This window comes from Anabrus simplex, chromosome 2 (assembly GCF_040414725.1).
Source record: "Anabrus simplex isolate iqAnaSimp1 chromosome 2, ASM4041472v1, whole genome shotgun sequence".
Classification (NCBI taxonomy): domain Eukaryota; kingdom Metazoa; phylum Arthropoda; class Insecta; order Orthoptera; family Tettigoniidae; genus Anabrus; species Anabrus simplex.
The window spans coordinates 364,123,715-364,148,478 of record NC_090266.1 but is presented as its reverse complement, the minus strand read 5'-3'; the positions used below and the strand labels follow the sequence as shown (position 1 = coordinate 364,148,478).

Genomic DNA, 24,764 nt, shown 5'->3' with positions numbered 1-24,764 from the left:
ATCGTAGGTAAATTTCAACAAGTCGTTAGTATTCGTCATCTCCTCTACCTGTACATTACCCTTGTAACCAACAATCTGTACAAGCTGCTGACTCAATACTTCTACCTTCTGTAAATTCTCACATATACCTCCCGACGTCCATTAATGTTTCTTGGAATAAATTTCTTGGAACCTGTTTCTGCATTAATGTAACCAATATATATCCTTCCATTTTTCACTAAAATTTGTATTACTGTACTGCTACGTATGCTGGCCATCGTGTTATACTTTTAATCTCTTTACTTCTCTCTTATAATTCAGCAGGTCTTTTCCATTCCTTTCCACCGTTAAAGGTACACACCTGTTTTCACACTCCTTAACAATTGCTTCAAAACCATCCCATAGGCTGTTTACATTTTTATTTACCATTTTTCATTGATCATATTTGCTTTTTGTAATTTCCCCATGCTTCTCTTATCAGCCATATGGTATCGCCTAATAATCCTACTTTTACCACGTTCCTTTCTATCGCATTTATTTCTAACTACGAAGAAAACAGCTTTGTGATCACTTTTACTATCTATTATTTCAATTTCTCTATAGAGATCACCTGGTTTTACCAGCAACATGTCCAGAATTTATTTTTCTTCCATTTGGTTCCACCACTTGCGGATTCGTCTGTCCTTCCCAGATTAACGTATTTATCATTTGTTGAGCACGATTCCTGCCATTCACATTACCTTCTCAATTGATATTTGGTAAAATGTTATCACACGGTACAGTCACGTTCCTTTTCGTGTCGTATTCTACGTAGCAGATTATGTTATCAATTAATACCGCGTCAGCTTCAGCGTCACCCTTTTCAAGTCTGCACACCCAAAAAGCATCAAGTTGCCTATTATCTTTAGACACGAGCCTTACACCTAAAATTTTATGTTTCTCATCCTTAACTTTTACGTAGCTTACAAATTTTTCTTTCTCCTGTATGAATACTCCACCTCCTATCTTTCCTATCCTGTCTCAGCGATAAACACTCTAGTTCTGAGAGAACATTTCAGCATCCATAATATCACATCTCAGTCATTATTCAACCCCCCAGTTTCAGTATGTGGTGAATATTCTCGTATATTAAATGACTTAATTCTATTCCTTTCTTTGCAATAACTCGACAGTTACAACTAACAACTTTGTATCAACTTTACTTGACTTCCAGATCCCTGCACTTTTATCACCGCTCCCTAGCCCGCCCAGTTTCTCTGAATGTACCTCCCTATAACCCTTCTAAACAATCCTCGTAACTTATACACTGCCGGCCAAAAGTTCTCAGAATCCAGTGGCGACACTCTACCACTAATCTAGTGAATTAGCTGGTTGGATGAGGAAGTCTCAAATAACATCGAGGAAGAGGAACGTACCGGCTTGGAAGGCTTGCCACGCTACTCCGAGTGGATGATTAATGAGTAAATGGAGCATCACTAGAAAGAAATGGATATGTGAAAACGAGAGATCCCGGTGAATACTCATCCAAACCCCGCTTTATCTAGCAAAAATTGTGCATGCGGTCAATAGGTTTGAACCCAGGAACAACGTTAAAGGCCGATGTCCAACCGCTTTGGACATGAAGGGAACACCAGAGTTAATGAAGAGAGTGAAATTTGAAAAATCAAATCACACCTCTTAATTCAATGAATGAACACCTTACATAGGCGATAGGCCTACATAGTAGACCTATCTTGATCTTCTTCAGTATTACTAAGCGGAAATGCTACTGCTGGTGAGTCTTGAAATATAAACCTATAAATCAATAATAATCATTAATAATAAAAATAGTAATATATTTGAAGTTTAATAACAATTTCCTTTGAACATAAAACCAACGAAAATATTTTAGATCATTTGAAAATGTTTAAACAAATTTTGACAGCACCTTAGATCTTTTGTGTTTGTGGAATGTCTGTTCATAAGGTGCTATTTCCACTTTTTATAATATTTCGTCCACAGCCACTGAAGAAGTTGAATACTATAGAATGCCATGAGCAATCCAGACCAGAAAGATGTAATTCCTTAAAAGTATTATCATACCCGATCATGGGTACGTTCCATGTGCCTTTTATTATACGTTTCCTTGCGTTTTCCCACAACAGCCTTTTGAACAGACGTTCCTCATTTGCAGAAACAAACAAATTCGAATTTTAATCCTTTTTTTTTTTTTGCTTTACGTCGCACCGACACAGATAGGTCTTATGGCGTCGGTAAGGCAGGAAGGGGTTAGGAGTAGGAAGGAAGCGGCAGTGGCCTTAATTAAGGTACATCCCCAGCATTTGCCTGGTGTGAAAATGGTAAACCACAGAAAACCATCTTCAGGGCTGCCGACAGTGGGGTTCGATCCCACGATCTCCCGAATACTAGTTACTGGCCGCACTTAAGCGTCTGTAGCTATCGAGCTCGGTAAATTTTAATCTATATTCTATACTAAATATTGAGCCGCGCTAGCTATTTAGTGTCTCGAGCATATGTAAAAAGATTTAAAAATCATCATGGAAACAAGAAACTGAAAGCAAGACATCTTGAAGTTTTGCGCGATTTTAAGTAGTGGAACCAGCAGTTTTATGTGGAATCCGAACCTAAGGTACGTGGCTGTCCGTTTCACAAATCTCGCATCTTACTGCTTTCCGGACAAGGTGGGTTCGAATCTCAAAGTCTGCACCCCTAAAAATGGTTTTCCGTGGTTTCCCATTTTCACACCATGTACCTTAATTAAGGCCACGGTCACTGGTTTCTCAGTACTGGCCCTCTCCTTTACCATCCCCAACGAAAATTGCAGTTGTTAGTGTGACGTTAAACAAGCAGTAAAAGTAATGTCCCTTGCAGTGCAATCCGTGGTTATTTTGGTAAGAAGTCAGCACGCTAGGAATAAGCTGTCACTGCCTAAGAACATCGTAGGACCTTCGCAAGAGCAGATAGATGCTACAAGCTAGGAGGCGTCGTGGGTATCCCCTCTTACGTAGCCTATTATGTTATGAGAGGGGCGGTGGTTTGAAACCTGAAGTATATTCATGATCGTAAAATTCAACTGACATTATTTTAGGTACCAGTACTATTTGACCGACTTCTGGCGTAGTGCTAAGCGTTAATGGCTCGATGCCCCATCAATCACAGTGCTTTTTGCTTCAAAGCGATTTGGCAGCCATGACATAAAAACACGCCATCGCTGGGTATGTGTCGTAACCACCTCCAATAGACAGGCTATTGGAAAAATACGATTTGTTCAAGTAACCTTCTAATTTATATATGTTTATTCATATGCAGAACTCAGGGTAAACAGAAAAATGCCACTAAACAGTAGAAAACAACAATAATACCATGGCCGTATTAATATGTGTAATTTGCACTTCGTAACATTTTAAGTGCTGCAAGTCCCAATGGTAATAACAGCTAATGGTAACGCAAAAATTTACAAAAATAGGCGTGCTCTTCAGTTTATGTATTTTCTTCCAAACGGCGGTACGGGCCATGGGTCGCAGCTAATTACGATGCTAGTTTGCTACGTCACTTAGGTTGGGGTGGTATTTCTCACGTTATTCACCGTTCTTTCTCACTAGTGTTCAGCACTTTGAATATTTACTCTCTCTCTCTTCAAGGTCAACTTGTGGGTGCTGTAAACGAAAGAGGGTAACTCTTGCCATTTATGCTGAGCAGGCGACAGGCCTCGTTCTTGCAATATTCAACTACTGTGGCGTGGCGTGCTTTACAAAGACGCAAAAGCGGAACTCCGAGATAAACTACAGCAGTCACAGAATTTCCGTGTGAGATTAGTATAATTATAACTTGACATTTCCTGATTAAGTTACCCAATCTTATGTTGACTTTGGAAGGCTACACCATGACAACCTTGTACCGAACCCTTGCCTTACAACCCCCCAACCTACCTATAAGAACGATTTCAGAGCCTTTCTGAACACCAAGGTAAAAATACCAGAGCACTAAACACGGTATTGCTTGCTACCCCTACTCACAAATGCTCAACCTACGAACTTCTTCAGTGTTTTGGCCAGCTGTGAATGGAATCACCTTCCGCTAGAGGTCAGTTGGATATCATACCAAGTGTGCTCAAAGTATCTCCATAGGATGAACTCGTAAAATGACAGCTCGTCATCTTATTATTATTATTATTATTATTATTATTATTATTATTATTATTATTATTATTATTATTCCCTCCTTGTTTCTTCTTCTTTGTCTTCTTTGCTCTCCACTTCATATTATTATTATTATTATTATTATTATTATTATTATTATACTAAGTACACATCCATTTCATTAGGAATACTACAATAGTGTGAAAGTTTCGTAGTTGGAGGATTGAATTTCTATAATAAACCACTGTCCTCGAGATTCAGTATTTTCCCATGTGACTGTACTTGGCACAATTCAAAATGTAAAATACAGTATAAGAGTTTTTTATGAGTCCTGAACAGCTAAATGCATTCATTTTAATATTTGTGTCAGTGCCTAAATTTTGCTTTAAACATTCATTAATCGTTGCAGCGGTGCCGAGTATTTTGTAAAATAATACGAATGACATGTCATTTGAAGTGTATGAGTTTCCTAATTTTAAGTAATCAGTAAACTTGTCTTCAGTCATATATCAGGTACCATAATGATATCAAAATTGTAACTAAAGCAATGGAATGAATACAGTTAATTTATACCAAGGAAATGTTCTATATTACTACCATCAAAAATGTCAGTTTCTGTAATGAGTTACCATAAGTATTACGATTCTTCTCTGCTTTTTCTTTTACGAAGCCCTGTGAGAATATAATAATCAGAGGGCAAAAGGTATCTTTCTGAAGTAGTTTGGTTGTATAAATGATACCTCTCAAACTGGGTCTCAGCTCTCTTCTTCTTGATATTCTGTACTTTCATCATTATTTTCTATTTTTTGTCTGTCGTTGTAAGTATAACACTTTTTTTTCAATTTTAGCTTCGGGAGCAAATGGATATAAAATTCAAAAAGCAGTTCCCTACTAGAAAGGAGCTTGAAATTGTATCTTCCACACGCATATGGAAGCGTCAAGACAAAGCAGCTCGACTCATACAAAGAACATTCAGAGAGTATATGAGGTATGATTATATTAATTAATCAGAAGTTAAATCTAGCTTAAAAATTTTGTTTCAGTTGGTTTCATACCTTTTGGTTAGTAAAATCTTTTAAAGGGGAAGTATGTTGATTGTAAAACGTATTCTAATTTTGAACAGGTTGAAGAAAGAGAGAGAACGTGAACCACTGGACTTAGAGGACGAGATGACACAGACATCCAGTCCAGGTGGATGGCAGAGTCGGCTATCCGCTTTTCTCCATGTCCATCGAGGAAGTCGTGCTTCTTCAAGGAAATCCTCACGAGCGTCAGATGCTAGTGATCTCTCAGAACTCGGTGGTGCTTGGCTCAATCTTCCTTTGCTTTTCTTATCAAGTGCGCACCAAGGACCCAATGATGAGGTCGTTGAACCTAGTACAAACAATGGAAAAGTGTGTATTATGGTAAGTGAACCATCACCTGAGACAGGTCCTGGTGATACGGACAATTATGCCTCAAAACTTTTAACAAGTGATGGTCAAAAGGATGGTAATGGTGCAGATGTCAGTATTTTAGTTACGAAGCCATCACCAGACAGTGCTATACCTCCTGTAGATAGTCGGTCAGAAGGACTTAAGCCAGGTGATGAAGGTAAGGGTAATCAAGCATTTGTGTGCACGAAAAATGAAAAGGTCGATCCTCATGAAGCTTTTATTCGTAGAGACACAAAAGTTCAGGAAAGAAATTTACAGCAAGACCTATCTACAATGTCTTTAGACAGGCATCCGTTAGGGTTACTTCCAAGTAACGCTCTTTCCCTGTGTCCTTCAGATTCAAGAGACATTTTGACAATGAGGTCATCATCTGAGATCACAACCGATCCGTTAGAAAAGCATCCTGCTAAACTGAGTCCGGCCCCAGTACTTTCATTACCGCCTCGAAAGGTTGGTGCCAGCTTTCTAAGAGACAAGTCGACATCAGGACATGCTACTGTTCCACCTCCAGTTGAGAGGCGTCCTGCAAGATTACGAAGATCCAGTGATGCAACTTTAGTACATGTTCTTGTGCATAGAGAGTCAGAAGAGTCTGCTGATGAAAAAGGCAGCTGATGGGTCCCAGTGTAAATATTCCTCACTTGATCCCCTCTCCCCTCCGTGAAACGAGGGATGGCGACAGGGCTGCACGTATGAAGCCCTGACCATCTTATAGCCAATCCCCACACTCATGTACAACATTTCATATGAATCACGTAATAATGCAATAATCTTAGCAGTAGATCTGATTACAGATGTGCAGATATTTGTGTGTGAGGAAGTGGGGTTGGTTGCCACTGCACCATTCATGAAAATTATAACATGGAGACTTGGGCAGATGGTTTGTGTACCTGTAGGAGTCACAACATTTCATATTTGCGGACCAAGGTAATGCTAAGTAACAGACAACTGTGTATCACTTTGGTTGAACAGACCCTATTAAATCTTACAGTAATGAAACACTCACTGGTAATATGACTTGCACACTATTTAGTCATGTTGGAATTAATGTTACGATATGTATTGATTTCCAATATGGATAGTGGCCTTCGAATGAAATTATTTTGTCTGCAATAACTCAGTGGTAAAAGGCAAAATTACTTCTCTTCAATTCAAGATGATAAAAGTGACAAAGAGTGCAAGAAATGAGTGTTCGTTAGTCAATTACGGCAGGTATGAAACTCTAGTCAATTTATAAAGTCGATTCTTCTCGTCTCTTAAATCTCTATTTCGTACAATCAAAAGGACCCCGTTTTACTATGCTTCAACAACGATAACACCCTTAAACATATGGGCTCTGGAAGTAAACGATTTTGCTATATAGTTATAGTATGTGACCTGGCTGAACATCGAGGCCCATATATTTAGAGGTGGGAGTAGGGTTATAGGCTGTAGGGACTAAACTGATATCACTGTATTTTTTCTTACTGCTCGAATAACTTTCCCTTAATTATTCAACGTGTTTTAAGTAATAATATAGCTAATTTAATAAATCCCTGTACTAAATTAAAGAAAGAAAGTGGGAAGATAAAGCAATAGAACTCCATATGAGGTGGAACTTAAAGTGAAAGTGGTACTTTTATAATATGCATGATCACAAATAGGTATGTGAAGCGATTACATACCACTGTTCATTTAATTATGTTGGTGCATTTTTCAAAGATTTTCATAGCTCAGATTATTTATATTGGAAGATGTATATGAAAAAATAATTATATAGTTGGTCATGGCATATTGGGCTAAGTTACGAAGATGTATTCTGTAAATTATTTTGCCGAAATCGCCCAGCAGCGTTGACAATATTGTTATTGTATTATATAAATATATATAAATGAAAACTTGATCAAATCAAAGGCCTATATAGTTATAAACATTTTTACTATAGTGACTTTCGTGAACATTGTATTAGTCTGTGGAGTTGGGTGGAAGTCTATATGTGCACTTAATGAAGCCTTGAAACTGTATAAACATGCTACCTTTGGAATACAAAACATTCAATAGCTGATAATCCAAGGTAAGATTCTACTATTTTAATATCCTCATCAAATATAATAAATTGGGTAAAATGCATTGTTAGATACTCAAACATATCCAGTACCCCCATACTTAGATGATTAATTAGTTATTTTTGGATACCTCTAATTTAATGATTTCAAATCTAATCTGGGTGGGTCTCAGGAATTTTGGATAGTGTTCCAAATTTTGAAAGTTATATAATTAGATTGTTGAATGCTTACCTAATTTTTAATAGCCTGTCAAATTGTGCTATTCACACTATTAAAATTGGATCAGCTATCTTAATGCCAAGTAAACTTCTGTGATTTAGGATGGAATTTGCCTCGAAATGAATTCAGTATGGTATGTATAATGGTTACTGCTTGGTCAAATTATTATACTTTGTAATCATAAAAATATGTTATATGAGAGTTAGATATGAATATATTTTGGAAATAAACATTGATGTACGAAATAGCAAATGTGATGAAAATCTCATTTGTGTTTCATATTTAATTCTCTCCGTTGTTAAAGTTAAATTGTTGGAATGAGTCTTGTTTTAACTAGGTTACTTAACATCTCCGAATGTCAAACACAAATGTCAAATTTTTTAAACACAATAGCGTCATTGGTCCGAGAGTTACACTCACGAAGTTCTGTATAAAATACGCTCACAGGAATTCTGCTATTCTCCTTAGTGGAAGGTAATGTAGCATTCTTCTGCAGGTCTTTAGAATGAATTCTTTACCTTTCAGAATTAATATTTGAGACGCCGTATTCCATATCCTCGGTTGGTTTGTATGTAAGTGAAAGTATTGCTTGGACTGTATTATAAGTATGAAAATATTTCAAATATTTTTCTCATGGTTACCAAAATCATTGCTAGAATAATACAAAACTAAGTAATTAATCAGTTCAGTATTAATGGTATTTCAAGAACTTTATGAATTGAGAAATTGGTATAAACTATTCATTAGACTAGAACATGCCTTAGAAGGATGGATTAAGTATCACCAGTCCCATCAACAATAAATATCACTACCTAGGATCATTCAAAATGATATTGACCAAAAATTGCTTTTATATGGGTATCTGTGACCGAATTATTGTTCATAGTGGACATACATTTCATTTCCCTTCAAATATTAATGACAGTGAGAAATTGCATACCTCTCATTAGTCATGCACTTAAGTTATATAACAAGGAGAGTAAGTAGCCTTCAAACTTGGACTGTGGTAACTTTCAAGCTTCTTGGATTTGCACAGGTTTTCTTCGCTTACTCCAAGAACGCTGGTTGTGATTACAGGGAATTTAAAATTCTGAGACATTTGTCTTGAATTAAGTACCATTTCAAATACAAATATACGCTCGCGGGCAGGTTTCTTGGGAGTAAGTCCTCAACCCAAAGTTCTTAGAAAGGTTTCTTGCATACGTACGTGGGGGTGCAGATGATCGATTATACTCGTATTATTATCTAAGTCCTTTATATATGTTGCTAGTGGTTTAACGTTGCATATTAACACATCGGAGGATTTAGGCGAAACAGGGATGGGACAGTGATGGTATTGGAATGATAGTGGCCGGGGACTTGGCTGGTGTGAAAACACGGAAAACCATTTTCAGGGCTACCAACGGTGTGATTCGAACCCCCCCCCCCCCAATTCAATGTCACTGTTACGCGACCCAAACCGTACGGCGAACTCGCTAGTAGGGCTTGTATGAAAATACTAAACTCAAGGCACTGCTGTGATGAGGCATACTACGCAAGATGGAAATTAAGGTAGTTTACCATTGGTCTCCTCACTGAGTAACATCTGATTCCATGAGAAACACGTCGACCAATACCTACAGGTACATATATGGCTTGAAGGCCATTGCTAAACATCATCCAAATCTCATCAGCCTTAAAACTACCACATCCACTTAGGACTGAAACGTAACTGACCGAGCAAGTGGCTGTCACGTAGCCATCAGCTTGCATTCGGGAGATAGTGGGTTCAAACCCACTGTAGGCAGCGCTGAAAGGGGATTTCCATGGTTTCCCATTTTCACACCAGACAAATGGTGGGTCTGTACCTTAATTAAGGCCACGGTAGCTTGCTTCTCACTCTTAACCCTTTCCTATCCCATCGTCACCGTAAGACCTATCTGTGTCGGTGCGACGTAAAGTAGGTTGTAAATGAAAAGACGTAACTGACAACTGCATTTTATGGTCACACAAAATAATTCATTCATCAATACTTGGTAAAAATAAAAACAACGGTTACATGATGTGTCAAAACATCAAGTAAAATAATAATTTTAAAGACCTTGAATGTAAAAGTATCCTTCGCACTAGAATCCATAAACAGGTTCCAAGGTATTTTAGTGAATAAAGTACAACACCTATATTACTGTAAATAATATTTATTATTACAACTGGTGTTTTAGAAGCTGGATCATAAACGTCATTTCCCGTTTAAAATTAGGTACGAAAAGCCTGAATTATTTATCATACACGTTTTTATCATGCACTCCATTATCTTAATTAGGAATCCTAAACTGGACACTCCTCGGAACGGAATCGTTAATTTAGAAAACTGTTGAAGTCTAGAATGTCTAATATTTCAAAACGTGTACAGTATAATCCATATCTACAACTGTAATGGTATGAGTCATTCTGGAACTTGCTCCTATGATCAGTTCACGCACTTGTTTTGGGTGACAAATTCTTCCTCGAATACAATTCTTAGAAGAGTTTATTTATGTTGGTCCACCAGTTAAATGCAATTTTAACGCAAACCACTACCACTAAATGGTTTGTGCACTCATGATAACTATAAGTCTTGGATATGTTTCGACTTCATTTGAGTCATCTTCTGCTAGTAAACGTGGAAACGAGACCCCCTAAATATCCGAAGCGAGAAAATCATAGATGAAAAAGTCTGTGTGACACATTAAGTTATTATAACGGCATGTTTTGTTTTACCGTCTTGATGAAATTCTAAAATAAAAACAAAGCAGGAATGATGACAATTGTCGTCTGTCTTCAGCACTATAGTACAATACTAATTAACATAATTAAAATATATTTTAAGGTGTGTTGTTTCCATGTTTACTAGATGAAGATGACCCATATGAGGCCAAAACATATCCTAGTCTCACTAGTTGTATGAGTGCACAAACCAATTTGTTTTAGTGGTTTACATTACAATATTGTATTGAATGGATGGACCAATAAAAATAGATTCTTCTAAGAATTGCATTTAAGAAATTGTTAAGTCAATGCTGAACCAAGTATGAAATTCATCACTTGTAATAATGGCAAATCTTCGTTAAAAGTATATTTACTTCACTAAAATCGTGGTCGATTGATAGGAATGTCCACTTATAGGGAAAAATGTTGAATAGTTTTAAACAGCTTCGATTCTGTAAGGGCAAGCAGAACACGCACAATCTTGTAGTTTCTATTTTTCCCCCGCAACCATAGGAAAATAGATGGAGGATGTCCTTGGGTAGATTGTGATTTATCTTATGTGTAATGAAGGATGCAGCCTCGTTAAGCCCTTCTTTCCTTTAACATTCAGTTAAGTGGCCACTTCCTGCCTTCATACTGTGAATTTCAAATACACTCAGCATCAATTGATGAAAGTGAGAATAACTGAGATAACTGGCAATCTAATATTCCACATGTTATCAAAAGTTAGCACTGCAAGACATTGTCAAGGAATTGTTACATACGATTTGGTTCAAGCACCTCACAAGACCAGCAGGTGTCCACCTGAGGCCACCCAGATTTTAAGTCGAAATGTTTTCTTTTAATTTTTTACATAGTACTGTTAATTCACTTTAGTATCTGAGTGTTTCACGTTGAAATGATCAAACATAGTTTGCACTCACAATCTTGCATCTTAATCATATCCTCTTTTCCAGAAAGTGACACTGCCTTGTAGGGAATAACTCAATATGCAAGCATTTTAACGTCAGTAGGCTTAAATAAAAACATTTCAGTCCGTCAAACACACAACAGTCACAATATAAATTATAACGCTATTAAACATACCTGTAAAAATACACACTATTATACAAAGAATGGCATGTTTCGTTCTACAAGAACATCCTCAGATTCTATCAAATCACTTAAAACATGCTTATATATGTACAGTATTGTTTACGTTGCGTAAACTTGACAGTGATGGAGAGTTTAGTGATAACATGAACCAGTAATGACAAAAAATAAATTTACAAGTATTAATATAATAAAAAAACGTACGTACATATCTAGATTGTCGATGTTAAGTCCGTTGTCACCAAACACTATTTCAGTATTTACGCTATACTTAAAAGTACCGGGACCGTTCCTATGCACAGATTGACATTCTGTCAATCCATCCATATAGAGATAGAGATCTTCTTCATCTTTCATTTTGAGGCTGTTAAATCTACGTAATATTTGTATTTATTGCACTTATTCTGTGTCACTCAAATATGCATTCTTACAATTTCATTTCGAGCCAACTCTTCGTGCTGGAATATTGTTTTTATATCCTTTACCTCCACACGACAACGTAAAAATATTTCACTTCCATTAGAAGTCTTGTTTTCAACATCTCAAAACTTTCTTTCTCATTCTCACCGTCCATAACTACGTAAAACTCCCCAACACAACTAATAGAAGTATTCAAGTATGCTTAATACGAGCGCAGAAGAATAAAGAGCTGTCAAGAAGAGTAGAATGTCGCACAGTGTTTAGAACAACAATACCAACATTCAGAATAGAAACAGCGGTAGTCCTGAACCTCTGTACTATCTAAAATTAACTCAGACTTCAGGATGCTGCATCACTACAAGTCCGTATATCCGTTGTTTGGAACTTTATTGCTGTTTCCATTGATTTCAATGCTGTACATCATAACATTGTAAAAATCATAAATTTGTCTTGCGTATCTTATTTTTTGTTTTGACCACTATATACTCCACACAAGACATTCAAATCTAATGATTTACTTTGTACCCTATAAGTTTATTAACAAGGAATTTATTATAACAAGTGATGGTATGGGTGGAAAGGCTATTATATGTCTATCACCAGGCAATTCCATGCTCGTATGAAATTAAATTATTCACATAATCATACGTACAATGTTTACAACAAGAACTGTAATGGCGTCTCATATGTGATTTAGGATTTGCGTGCGATATTACAAGAAAGACAATGTAATTACTAATACACTACTTTAGTTTTGCAGGAGAAATGATCATTCGGAAATTAATTGTCGGAACTGTCTTTCAATTAATCAGAATGAGAGTGTTCTGTTGCATGTTATATTTTGTATCAATTTATCTCTACTCAACTGCAGAAGGTTTCCGTTTAATTGAAATAAATTATGGTAATTATTGATCCTCAAGAAAACACTATAGTAAAATTGAACTACTGGGTTTTCTCAATGATCTAGGTTAAATACCTAATATAAACAATCAATGCGTGAATATCTTAGTCAAACAGAAGATCATAGTAGTGGGAAATAGTTGTTAGTGAAATTAGTGGAAGATCTAATAACGTTCAATCAGACAACGTTTACCAGGAAGTCGTGTATGTAGTTATGAAAATTTCAAAACTTGTCGTACAGCTTACGTGGTAATAAAATGATTTTCTATAATAAATATAAAAATAAATATGTGAGTACAAATGTAAGTTCATTTCGGTACATTAATTTCATGCATGCTTTTATTATCAGTACAGGTAGCCCTCACCAACATTTAATTTACTAATGTAGTTTTAGTGTTAAATTTTCCCTTTCATATAAATTATGGATAGTATTATTTCCGGTAGGATTTATAAACCAGCTGGTATATAATAATTTTAATTATTTTTGACTTATATCTATTCCACAATTATTCATCTCTCGAATAAATGATGTTTTACAACTTCATAAAAATTAATTTTTAGTGGATTCTAATACGAATGATGCTTTCATTTTCAAGGTCTCCAAAATTATTACTAAACTTGATGTTTTTTAATTGCTCAAGATCATTCCAAATCAACAATTCAACAACATTAAATATCACATCTCCTTTTAGAATGATTTATTTTAATTTCTTGTCTTGACAATATTCAGCAACATTATATAGCACATCTCCTCTTAGTACGATTTATTTTAATGCCTTGTCTTGACAGTAAATATGAAGGGTGGACCCTTCAGGACCAATGATGCTAAATATTAACATGTATATTAATGATGACATGATAGAGCTTGATTAACAAATAAATTAATCATGCTAAAGTAGAGAGTACTCATGGTGATATGATTGTTATGAATGTTGAAATAAATATGTGTTTATGCAGTCAAATAATATCTGACTGAAAGTACTGTTGTCACTCAGTAGAAATTTCAGTTCTTAGCCTGTAAGCAAAGCTGTTTTGTAGCATGGAAGTTATGGTATCATTTAATCCTTTACAGCTAATTCAACAAAATATAAAATGAAGGCACTAATGAACTTACCATTGAATAAAGCCAGAATGGCTTGTTGCTGCGATACAAATGTTGTTTCTGTCTCATCCTCTGTTGTTGCAGTGTTTGGAATACATAATTTGTATGTTAAATTTTTATTATATTCATGACAGTGTAGCATAGGAAATATCATACACATTTCTAAAAGATGTATTTTTTTAAGATTTTAGAATTGAACGTTGATGAACTCTTTCTGAATTTATGAGACATAACATTCCTTAAATCGTTTAGATCAGTATTCAATAACTTTTATTCTAGTTAAGGGAAATGTTAATTTTCTAAAATTATAACGTTTTGCTATTCATTTGTTTTCATTCTACCATTCCAGTGAGAGGTTTACTTTATATTGTAGGTTGCTATCTTTGTAACTGTAGCTTTCTTTAACAATTTACCTTCTATTAATGAATAATAACTAATTCTTTGAGAGACAGAGTGATATTTCAATTCTTCATATATTTTTATTTTTTGAGCATAATCATGACAGTCTCAATAAAGTATGTAAGTAACAGTAATAAAGAAATTTTCATTGAATGCCTTAGTGACAGAATTATTTATTGCCTATATTACTGATGATTTCACATTTGTATTGCCCTTTATTTTTTCACAAAGGCCTAGGTTAAAGAACTGTTTCTAAGGAAATTAATTTACTAAGCTTTGAACTAATGGAACATATTTAAAGAATGATTCATAAAAATCTTGAGATGATAACCTGGAAATATGTGACATGATATGGCATGATGGATGACTCTAGATTGTCTCATTGTCTTGCTGGATTAATAATTTCCTGCTGCTAAGAAGGGCTGGTTTTAATATATTTGTTTTCAATTTGTTAAGTGTTCATTATTAAACAAATCTAGTGTAATTTTCCACATTATATTATGTTAATGACCTAAATGCTTATCCCATGAAAATGAAAATGAATATAGGGTAATCCTCCTCTAACAAGTCTTCTGTATCACATGGTACATAATGCTGTGTAATGCTTCAATATATTTCTCGTTGTTGTTTGAGTCATCAGTCCATAGACTGGTTTGGAGCAGCTCTCCATGCCACCCTCTCCTGCGCTAACCTTTTCATTTCGACGTAACTATTGCATCCTACATCTGCTCTAATCTGCTTGTCATATTCATACCTTGGTCTACCCCTACCGTTCTTACCACCTACACTTCCTTCAAAAACCAACTGAACAAGTCCTGGGTGTCTCAAGATGTGTCCTGTCATTCTATCTCTTCTTCTCATCAAATTTAGCCAAATCGATCTCCTCTCACCAATTCGATTCAGTATCTCTTCATTCGTGATTCGATCTATCCATCTCACCTTCAGCATTCTTCTGTAACACCACATTTCAAAAGATTCTATTCTCTTTCTTTCTGAACTAGTTATCGTCCAAGTTTCACTTCCATACAATGCCACGCTCCACACGAAAGTCTTCAAAAACCTCTTTCTAATTCCTATATCAATGTTTGAAGTGAGCAAATTTCTTTTCTTAAGAAAGCTCTTCCTTGCTTGTGCTAGTCTGCATTTTATGTCCTCCTTACTTCTGCCATCGTTAGTTATTTTACTACCCAAGTAACAATATTCATCTACTTCCTTTAAGACTTCATTTCCTAATCTAATATTTCCTACATCACCTGCCTTCGTTCGACTGCACTCCATTACTTTTGTTTTGGACTTATTTATTTTCATCTTGTACTCCTTACCCAAGACTTCATCCATACCATTCAGCAACTTCTCGAGATCTTCTGCAATCTCAGATAAAATAACAATATCATCGGCAAATCTCAAGGTTTTGATTTCCTCTCCTTGGACTGTGATTCCCTTTCCAAATTTCTCTTTGATTTCCTTTACTGCCTGTTCTATATAAACATTGAAAAGGAGAGTGATAATTATCACAGTTTTAATTCAAAATCGGTTTCTGCTCCAGCCAGTAGCAACTTTCACTTCAATATGAAATGTTACTGCCTTTATTTGTGTAATGAATGTAAAATTCTAGCAGGAAGTATTGAACATAAAACATTTATACTTGCTGCAAAAATATTTGATGACAGAAAATAGACATGCATCTGGTGTTAAGTCCATATACGCTATTTATCTTATATTATTACATCATTATAGACACATGGACTTCAAATCATACCATTCAAATGTTTTGGACATGAGGGTTCCATAATGCCTAAACATGGAATGAGACACCAAGAGTTTCATTTTTATTACTGCACCACTTTGATATAATGTTGGTCCATTTATTAATATTGAGAATAATCTGAATATTAATGATTTGTCACATGGATTTTTGTATGGGTAGAGCTCATACTCGTGTTTATTCCTCTTCTTCTTTCCTCTTCATTCTACATTATTATTCACGGATACATGGCAGTCAGTCATGATAAGTTAAGCATATAAAGAATCAATCTACCTTCTCAATCAAGGTGGAAAATTTTACTTCTGTATTATTCATTAACAAGAAATCAGTTATTCTCGGATATGTTCTCTTTGTATGTCTTTATAAAAGAAACTTATTTGACCCCAGAACAACTCGTTCATTATTTCTAATAATATTGAACCTTTTGGAAATCTGCATGGTAATTGTTATAATTTACATGTAATATCACATATTATTGAACATTCTGAATAAGTGTACGAATTTATTTACATGAATAAGCATAGAAACACCAAATTATAGGAAATATTGATGGTAGGACCAACTACTCGTTTGTATGTTCCAATTGTACAATATGCAGAATAGTTGGAGTTCTATTGATTCATATCATCAGCAGAAAAATCTCACTGAAAGTTTATAGTCAGCATCTGACAATGAGATTGTTATAATTTATACTGAAGTCAACATGAACACCTCTGAAGATACCATATATTCAAAACTACCTTAGACCATAAGGCAAATATGACAATAACATTAACTCCTTCAAACTCATAGGCATTTCTTTAACTTGAACTAACTAGGTAAATGAGAATTGCCTGTCGTCTGGAATATTTGTTTAATTTCTGAGAGTTCAAACTGCATTACTGAAAATCAAAAGCAAATTAAGATGAAATTGTCTTGGAGTAGTAAATACTTGTGGTTATAGCAAGTGCTTATTAATCCTGGAAAGTACTGAAGAAGAGAACTGATAGTGCTCAAAATGACACGCGTTCTTTAAATTAGTATACTCTTGTAGTAATATGGTATGTATATCCCCTCTGTTTTTGGTAAGAATTGATTTCTCTCAAAAGTACACTTAATCAATCGCCAAAACCAGGTGCTGATGAGGGGAGTGCCAAGTCTTATTTAAATCAAGAGTGAAATAAGAAATACGAGACGGGAAAAGAGTTCAAATGAAAATTAAATGTTGTATTGCTGGTGTAGAATACACGTATCCTTTGTTCGGATATATCAAATTCAGAGATTTCACTATTTCTACTGATGAATAATTTTATGTTTAGTGGGAAGAAATTAACTCCTCAAACTAAGTAAGCCACATTTTGTATTCGATAAGAAACCGTAAATGGAAACAAGAATATCTTAGGTCGAACACTGCACTAAAAGTTTTGATTTTTATTATTTCGTTATCCTTATTCTTTGCTCACTTAGGGTAAGACAAGAGGCGATCAAACTTCAAAGCACGTGACATACTTCTTTATAAGAAGAAGCATCCAGAAGTTGACAAATTTGCCTCAGAACCACAGTGATATGGCCTGCCATATAGAGTTTTCTTTTACTATGTTCCTGTTGGAAGACTTGCGGAACCAAAAATCCGAAGTTCATGCAAAAGTGAATACATTTACATACAATGCCATAAGTTGCTTTATTAGTCAGACTTAAAGTACAACTGATGCCGCTAACTCCCCAAATGCACCATACTAATATATTAAATGGAAACTACTCATTTTTATTCTCACCGGGAGCAAGCTGTTGTACTGAACTACGGCTTTTAGCCAAGAATAAGCTCCCTATTTCTCCGGATGAGAAACTTTTGACATTCTAACGAGTGAATGTGTTATTTCAGTTTTCTTTTTAATTGTATATTTCATGAAAATGTCTTAGATTTTCACCTTGTTATTTAAATCTTTAATTCTACTGCTACCTTCGTTTCTGATGACTAATTGTTTATGAAATGTATGTGTACTCTATACAAATTTCTGTTTAAACACTAGGCATATAAATAAGACGACTGCAGTGAGTAATTTTTATGATGATTATGAGTCATGAAATAATAATTTCGTAGGGCTATTGCTAGCCTGGTGCTGCCCTTGTAAGGTAGACCCTCTTTTGCGATGGTGGGAGGCATTTGCAGAATATTTGAAATTGCGTTTTAGTGTGGTGGAGGATAGTGTTATGTGTGGTGTATGAGTTTTAGGCATATTGGGGACAGCTCGAACACCCAGTCCTCGTGCCAAGAGAATTAACTGTCTAAGATTAAAACGTTTCGACCCGGCAGGGGCTCCGGGAACTTATGGCCAAGATGCTGATCAATCAGCTGTGGAGCCCGACTAATGAGTCTTGTGACAACAGCATAACGAAAGTGAGGGAAACCCAGAATGCGCATGTTCAACATTCTCCCACAAAGGGACTTACTATTCCACTACTGAAGATGGAGATTGATTGATTGATTGATTGATTGATTGATTGATTGATTGATTGATTGATTGATTGATTGATTGATTGATTGATTGATTGATTGATTGATTGATTGATTGATTGATTGATTGATTGATTGATTGATTGATTGATTGATTGAAATTCCTCTGAAATATCCTAAGGCCACGCCTAAATTCTGAGGGCGAGTATCACCTGAGATCAAACACAGAGCTCGCTTTTTATTTTTGTTAAGAAGGAAGCCATAGTTTTTCAGTGTCGACTCCGTTAATACAAATTTAAAGTTTTTCAATCCGTTGAATCACTAACTATAACTCATCAATCTGAAAAAACTAATTTTGAATAAATAAATGTATACACTACCTGAAAAAGAAAAGGTATGGTAACACAATTACACCCACAAAATTACAGAACTTGCGCCTAATTAATTTATCCGTGCGGCATTTTTTGATATGCGACATAATTCTAATAAAATTGTACGTGTGACATACTGTTCAATAACAATGCACTTTTCGATATGCGACATAATTCTAATAAAATTGTACGTGTGACATACTGTTCAATAACAACGCACTTTTCGATATGCGACATAATTGTAATAAAATTGTACGTATGACATACTGTCATACAACAACGCATTTTTCGATATGCGACATAATTCTAATAACATTTTACGTATGACATACTGTTCATTTAACATTTAACAACCCATCCTTGTAACTTTCAGTGGTATGTGACATAATGACCGAGTTGAGTCACATTTGGTAATGAATAACCTAAACAGTTGTATAGACCTATGCATAGCAAATGGTATTTTACTGTAATATTGTATGCGTGATCAAAAATTTCCGTTTGAGGGCGGTGCTGCAGCGGACATGCAACGTAGCGCGACTCCGATGTGGACATGTAGGCAAAGGGATTAGTGTGACAGTCGTGTCTTGCCGAGGTGCGTGTTAAATGCGGCCACTTGAACTATGGCGACGTTATTACCAAATGCGTCCAAACAGGACCAACGGATGTTATTGTATTTTTGGTTGCCGAAGGACAAACACTTTTGAATATTCGTCGGAGAATGAAGACTGTGCATGGGGCAGCATGTCTGTCAAAAAACACCAAGTACCCTGCTGGTCGCGTTTCGACACAAGACACCGGTCGATCTGGGAGGCCAGCACATCCATTACGGACAACATGAAGCGGGCGGTGGATGAGGCGATTAGGGCGGTCCGGCGCATAACCATCCGTGTGCTTGGAATTGGATCTGGACATCAGCTTCGGTAGCGTGCGACACGTCATCCGGCAGGAGTTAGACTACTAGGAATGGGAAGGAAGCGGCCGTGGCCTTAATTAAGGTACAGCCCCAGCATTTAGCTGGTGTGAAAATGGGAACCCACGGAAAACCATCTTCAGGGCTGCCAAAAGTGGGGCTCGAACCCACTATCTCCCGGATGCAAGCTTACAGCTTCGCGCCCCTAACCGCACAGTCAACTCGCCCGGTAGGAGCGAAGAGCTGCATCCTCCGTCAAGATGAAGGAATCCAGAAAGGTTGACAAGTGTTAATCGTGGGCATAACAAACTAAAACGATGTTATAAAAATAATGTAAGAAATGTGTATACAAGATACAGCTGTTCATATATCAGATAAAATACGTCAATTGTTTACAAAATCATCAACTTGCAATCTAATGTACACCCGACTATCTATAGATAAATCTGAACTTCCTGACTTGCACCTTGGATAACATCTTAAAATCAGAAAGCAATTTTAATAGATGAATGGCCCTGGGATGGAATATTTTTGTCCTGATCGCCACTTGAGAGAAATCCAGCTTCGGTACAGTGGGTATCTAAATTCCGGTTCATATCAATTAGTAGTTGAATACATATGAAATACCACTAGAGAACATTGAATAAACACTCTTGGCTCACGCTCAAAAGATAGACGGGATATTAGCTTCAAAAAAGATGAACTTATTCAAATGTGAAGAAATTAAATCATTGTTGATGCTGTTGTTAATGTTTGAAAGGATAAGTAAACATATTTCATAAAGAATAGATGAGAGACTCGTAAAATAAACTCTAGATACATTTACTGTTTGATTTTTCTCATTAATTTTGTACTTGCATAACAACCTATCTGAACGTTTTTCCCCAAGAAAATGAGTTACTCGGGCATTATGTCACATACTACTGAGCATCATAAAGACGCTAAGTTCCTAATTATAGTATGTCATATGTACAATTTTATTAGAATTATGCCACATATCCATAAAAATGTCAAAGGATAAATGTATTGCCCTAATAACGCCTTATAATTCGGTCTGCCTATAGGAGTGCAGGCTACAAAAATTGGCGTAACGAAATTTAGTAAGAGTTTAGTAGGATATTAATGGATTTCGTTCACACATTTAAAGACATGAAAGCCATATCACCCGTTACGTGATTAGGTGTATGTGGGTGGTGAAGCTAGAATACAAACTCGGATGCACAGAATATTCTGCGATTACAGGCATTGCCCGATTTATATGTGCTCATTAAAACGGCATCCATTTCTTAAATAACCGTATTTCTTCCCATGAATGGTGAAATGTAATCAGAAGATTCAGTATGGGTATTGTAAGCGTATAAGTAAATGTTGTGAAAAATTAACGTAACCTTCCATTACAATGGCTGATTCACCCAAGTTGAAATTGGGATACCGTGGTCAGACCGATAGACTGAATCAGGTAACCAGGGAAAAGCAAGGCTGAGTTGACCAAAATGTGATGGGAATACCAGAAAGCTGGGCGCGCAGAAGCCGCTCAGCCTGGTACGAACACTGTCGTCTCATCTACGAGTCAGAAGTCCAATGATTATATGTCCAAAAGGCGTGATCAACTCACACATTCTCTGTATCTCCTATCCCTTTGCCTCTCAGCATTAATGAGTGACACCTTTTCTGGGATTCGCCACGAAAACTACTCTCTTGCAAATTCGGTGATAACGTCTGCTGCATCCTACAGTGTGGCAACCATAATGTCCACACCCATAGTCAATTCGGGTCATTCGACCGCAACAGAGGTAGCCGGTTGCTGTGCTGGCTTCTGTATATGAAATGCAGGGTTAGTTCAGAATTCACCGCCGACGGTTATGTCCCAGTGATCGCAGATACTCAGCTATTTTCTCCTCTTCTCGACATTCCTCGTTCCTCTGTATGTAAGTATTCTAAATTGGCAATGATCTTAAGTAAATTATATACCCACTTTTATATCCAAGTGAAAGAACCAGCAATGCTTGTCCGTGGTTATCCTGTACTTTTCCAGTAAATGTTCTACATTCTGGATGGACGTTGGCTTCTACGGGAGCTCTAGTCTCCTTGCGCTACGAACAGCCTTTTCCAGAGAATTCTTCCTCGGGAGTTTGATATTTTCCCCACCTAGTATTTGTTGAATCATGTTCTGTACTACAGAAACGGTAGATTCCGCGCTGGACCTAGCATTCTCCTTCAGTTGTTTTGTAACTTGGGCAGCTTTGCTAGAACTCCAGTCTGGTGCGTGGGTATGTTCTTTTGCTGAAAGTACTGTTGTACCTTCATTTTCACTTATAGTGGTGATGACTTCACATCTGTCTCTAACTACCCGATCCAAGAAACAGCTTTCCGTTTCCTATTTCTTAAGTACATACATAACACGCCCTTTATACATAATTTCCCTCCCATCATGTGATATATATTATTACAAACAAATGATAGAATCCATTGTCATCCAAGCTAAAGAGAAACCCCTACACACTCCAAATCTAAGAACTAATAATAATAATAATAATAATAATAATAATAATAATAATAATAATGTTATTTGCTTAACGTCTCACTAACTACTTTTTATGGTTTTTGGAGATACCGAGGTGCCGAAATTGAGTCCCGCAGAAGTTCTTACAGTGCCAGTAAATCTACCGACACGAAGCTGACTTATTTGTGCACTTTCAATTACCACCGGACTGAACCAGGATCGAACCTGCCAAGTTGGGGTCAGAAGGCCAGGGCCTCAACCGTCTGAGCCACTCAGCTCGCCAATCTAAGAACTAAAATATAGGTAATATACAACAGTATCCTAAGAAATGGCATTGTCTACGACACAACTTAAAAGACAAATAATGTTCTTGTGAAAAATAGTAGACGTGATATTTTGGTAACTGTGACAAATAATATTGTAAAAGTATGACAAATTGACCGTATTAGAAATCTTCTTGAACAAAATGTTCTGCAATCGTATAATAGAACTCACAGGTATGAAAAAGGAATAATTTCATTGAATGAGCAGATGAACTGTATTGCCGTATATCTGCTTTACCTGTGCTATCTTATCACTATTTGTCCTTACGTGATAGGTTGTGTATCCTCCTCCTTTATACACTAGCGTCCAAAAGTTAAGCATAATCACTAAACGAGGCCATACCGCCTGATAGTAATGTCAGACGGAAGCTGAGTCACACACCATATGTCACACGACTTGTCCAAAAAACAAACAGTGTCAGAAAGGTTCTGATAGCTAAGGTACACCTTTGACAACAACTAGCAAATCTTGGCAATGTCTTCCACAACAAAATATGCTGTTATTAGGGTGTATGGTTACCCCTAACGGCCACACATGCTTCACAGCGACGTGGCATGCTCTCTATCAGATGGTCCAAGAGCTCTTCTGGCAGTCGATCCTATTCCTCCGAAAGGGCAATGCGAAGGTCTTGGAGGGTCCTTAGTGGAGTCTGACGGGATAAAATTCACCTCCCCAATATATCCCAGGCATTTTCTATAGGATTCAGATCCGCAGGCCTCGCTGGCTAGTCCTGCGATGAATGTCTTCCCCAGCCAGAAATTCATCCACCAAAACAGTGCGGTGCGGTCGCGCATTATCGTCCATTAAGAGGAAGTCTGAACCAACCGCAACTCTGAATAGTCGAACATGTGGTCTCAGTACCTCATCCCTGTATCTCCGAGCTTTAACAGTGTTCCTCGGACCATCCATGAAGATGTGCAGGTCCGTACGCCCATTCAAAATGATGCCGCCCCAAACCATGACGCCACCACCACCATACTGGTCCCGTTCCACGATGTTCCTGTGGTTGTATCGGCTACCCGGTTCTCTCCAGATTAATGTGCGACGGAAATCGTTCTGCAAACTGAAACGGGATTCATCTGTGACGAGCACATGCCTCCATTCATTCATGGTCCAGTTTCAATGTTGACGGCTTCACAGTAAACGGGCCTGTCTCTGTGCTGGAGTCAGTGGGACGCACACCGCTGGACGTCGGGCAAACAGCCCTGCTGTTCTGAGCCTCCGGTACATAGTTTGCCGGGCAACGGCAACACCTGAGACGGCTGCAAGCTCCGCTGACAATTGTCTTGCAGGTGTACTCCGAATTAGTCGGGCGGTTAAGGCCAGATATCGGTCCTGCTGTGGGGTGGTTATCCTTGGTCGACCTGGTACTGGCCTACGACTAACATATCCTGTGTCTCGAAATCGTCTCCAAATCCTGGAAATGACACTTTGCGGCACATTCAAGGATACGGCGACTTCGGTCTGTGTCTAGCCTGCTTCCAGGCGGCCGAGTATTCTATCCTGCAAACCAGGGTCCAAATGGCGTTATTGTGCCATTATGTTGTCACGTTCACCAGGAGGCTACACTCCGCACGCTATAACAGGGCAAACACGACTGAGGGTAAATGGGGCGCAGGCATCTGGCTGTGTTTACATTGCTGTTACGCCGCTAATCAAAGCAGGGAACACGCCTTTCCTATACAGAGCAAACACGTAAGGCTGGTAAGTGCATATGTCGTGCGATTTGCGGTCTATTTCCTGTTGCCCTGCTTACTCGTAGCTTATGTTTAACTTTTGGGCACTAGTGTAGTACAATGTAGGCAGTTTTTCTTTTGGTATTTATTTCTTATTTCTTCTTAAACAATTATGTAATTATTAGTTCTTAGTATTTTAAATTGTAATCAGTTTCATACTTATAATATGTAATAATATATATGTATTTAAGTGTAAGTGAAGACCAGGAGCGCTAGCTTTACCATGTATCTATATAGATATTCGACATACTTATCTTGATCAG

At 37.0% G+C, this 24,764-nt stretch overlaps 1 protein-coding gene across 1 annotated transcript in view; it reads left to right on the top strand.

The window, feature by feature from the left end:
- The window catches only part of LOC136863549 (sodium channel protein 60E-like), a 280,338-nt gene extending 274,169 nt beyond the window's left edge, over positions 1-6,169 (top strand). Inside the window, exons 28-29 of the mRNA XM_067139930.2 lie at positions 4,967-5,106; positions 5,242-6,169. Coding sequence (XP_066996031.2) covers positions 4,967-5,106; positions 5,242-6,169 — 1,068 coding nt within the window. The remainder of the gene's footprint in view (positions 1-4,966; positions 5,107-5,241) is intronic.
- The last annotated feature ends 18,595 nt before the right edge of the window (positions 6,170-24,764 follow it).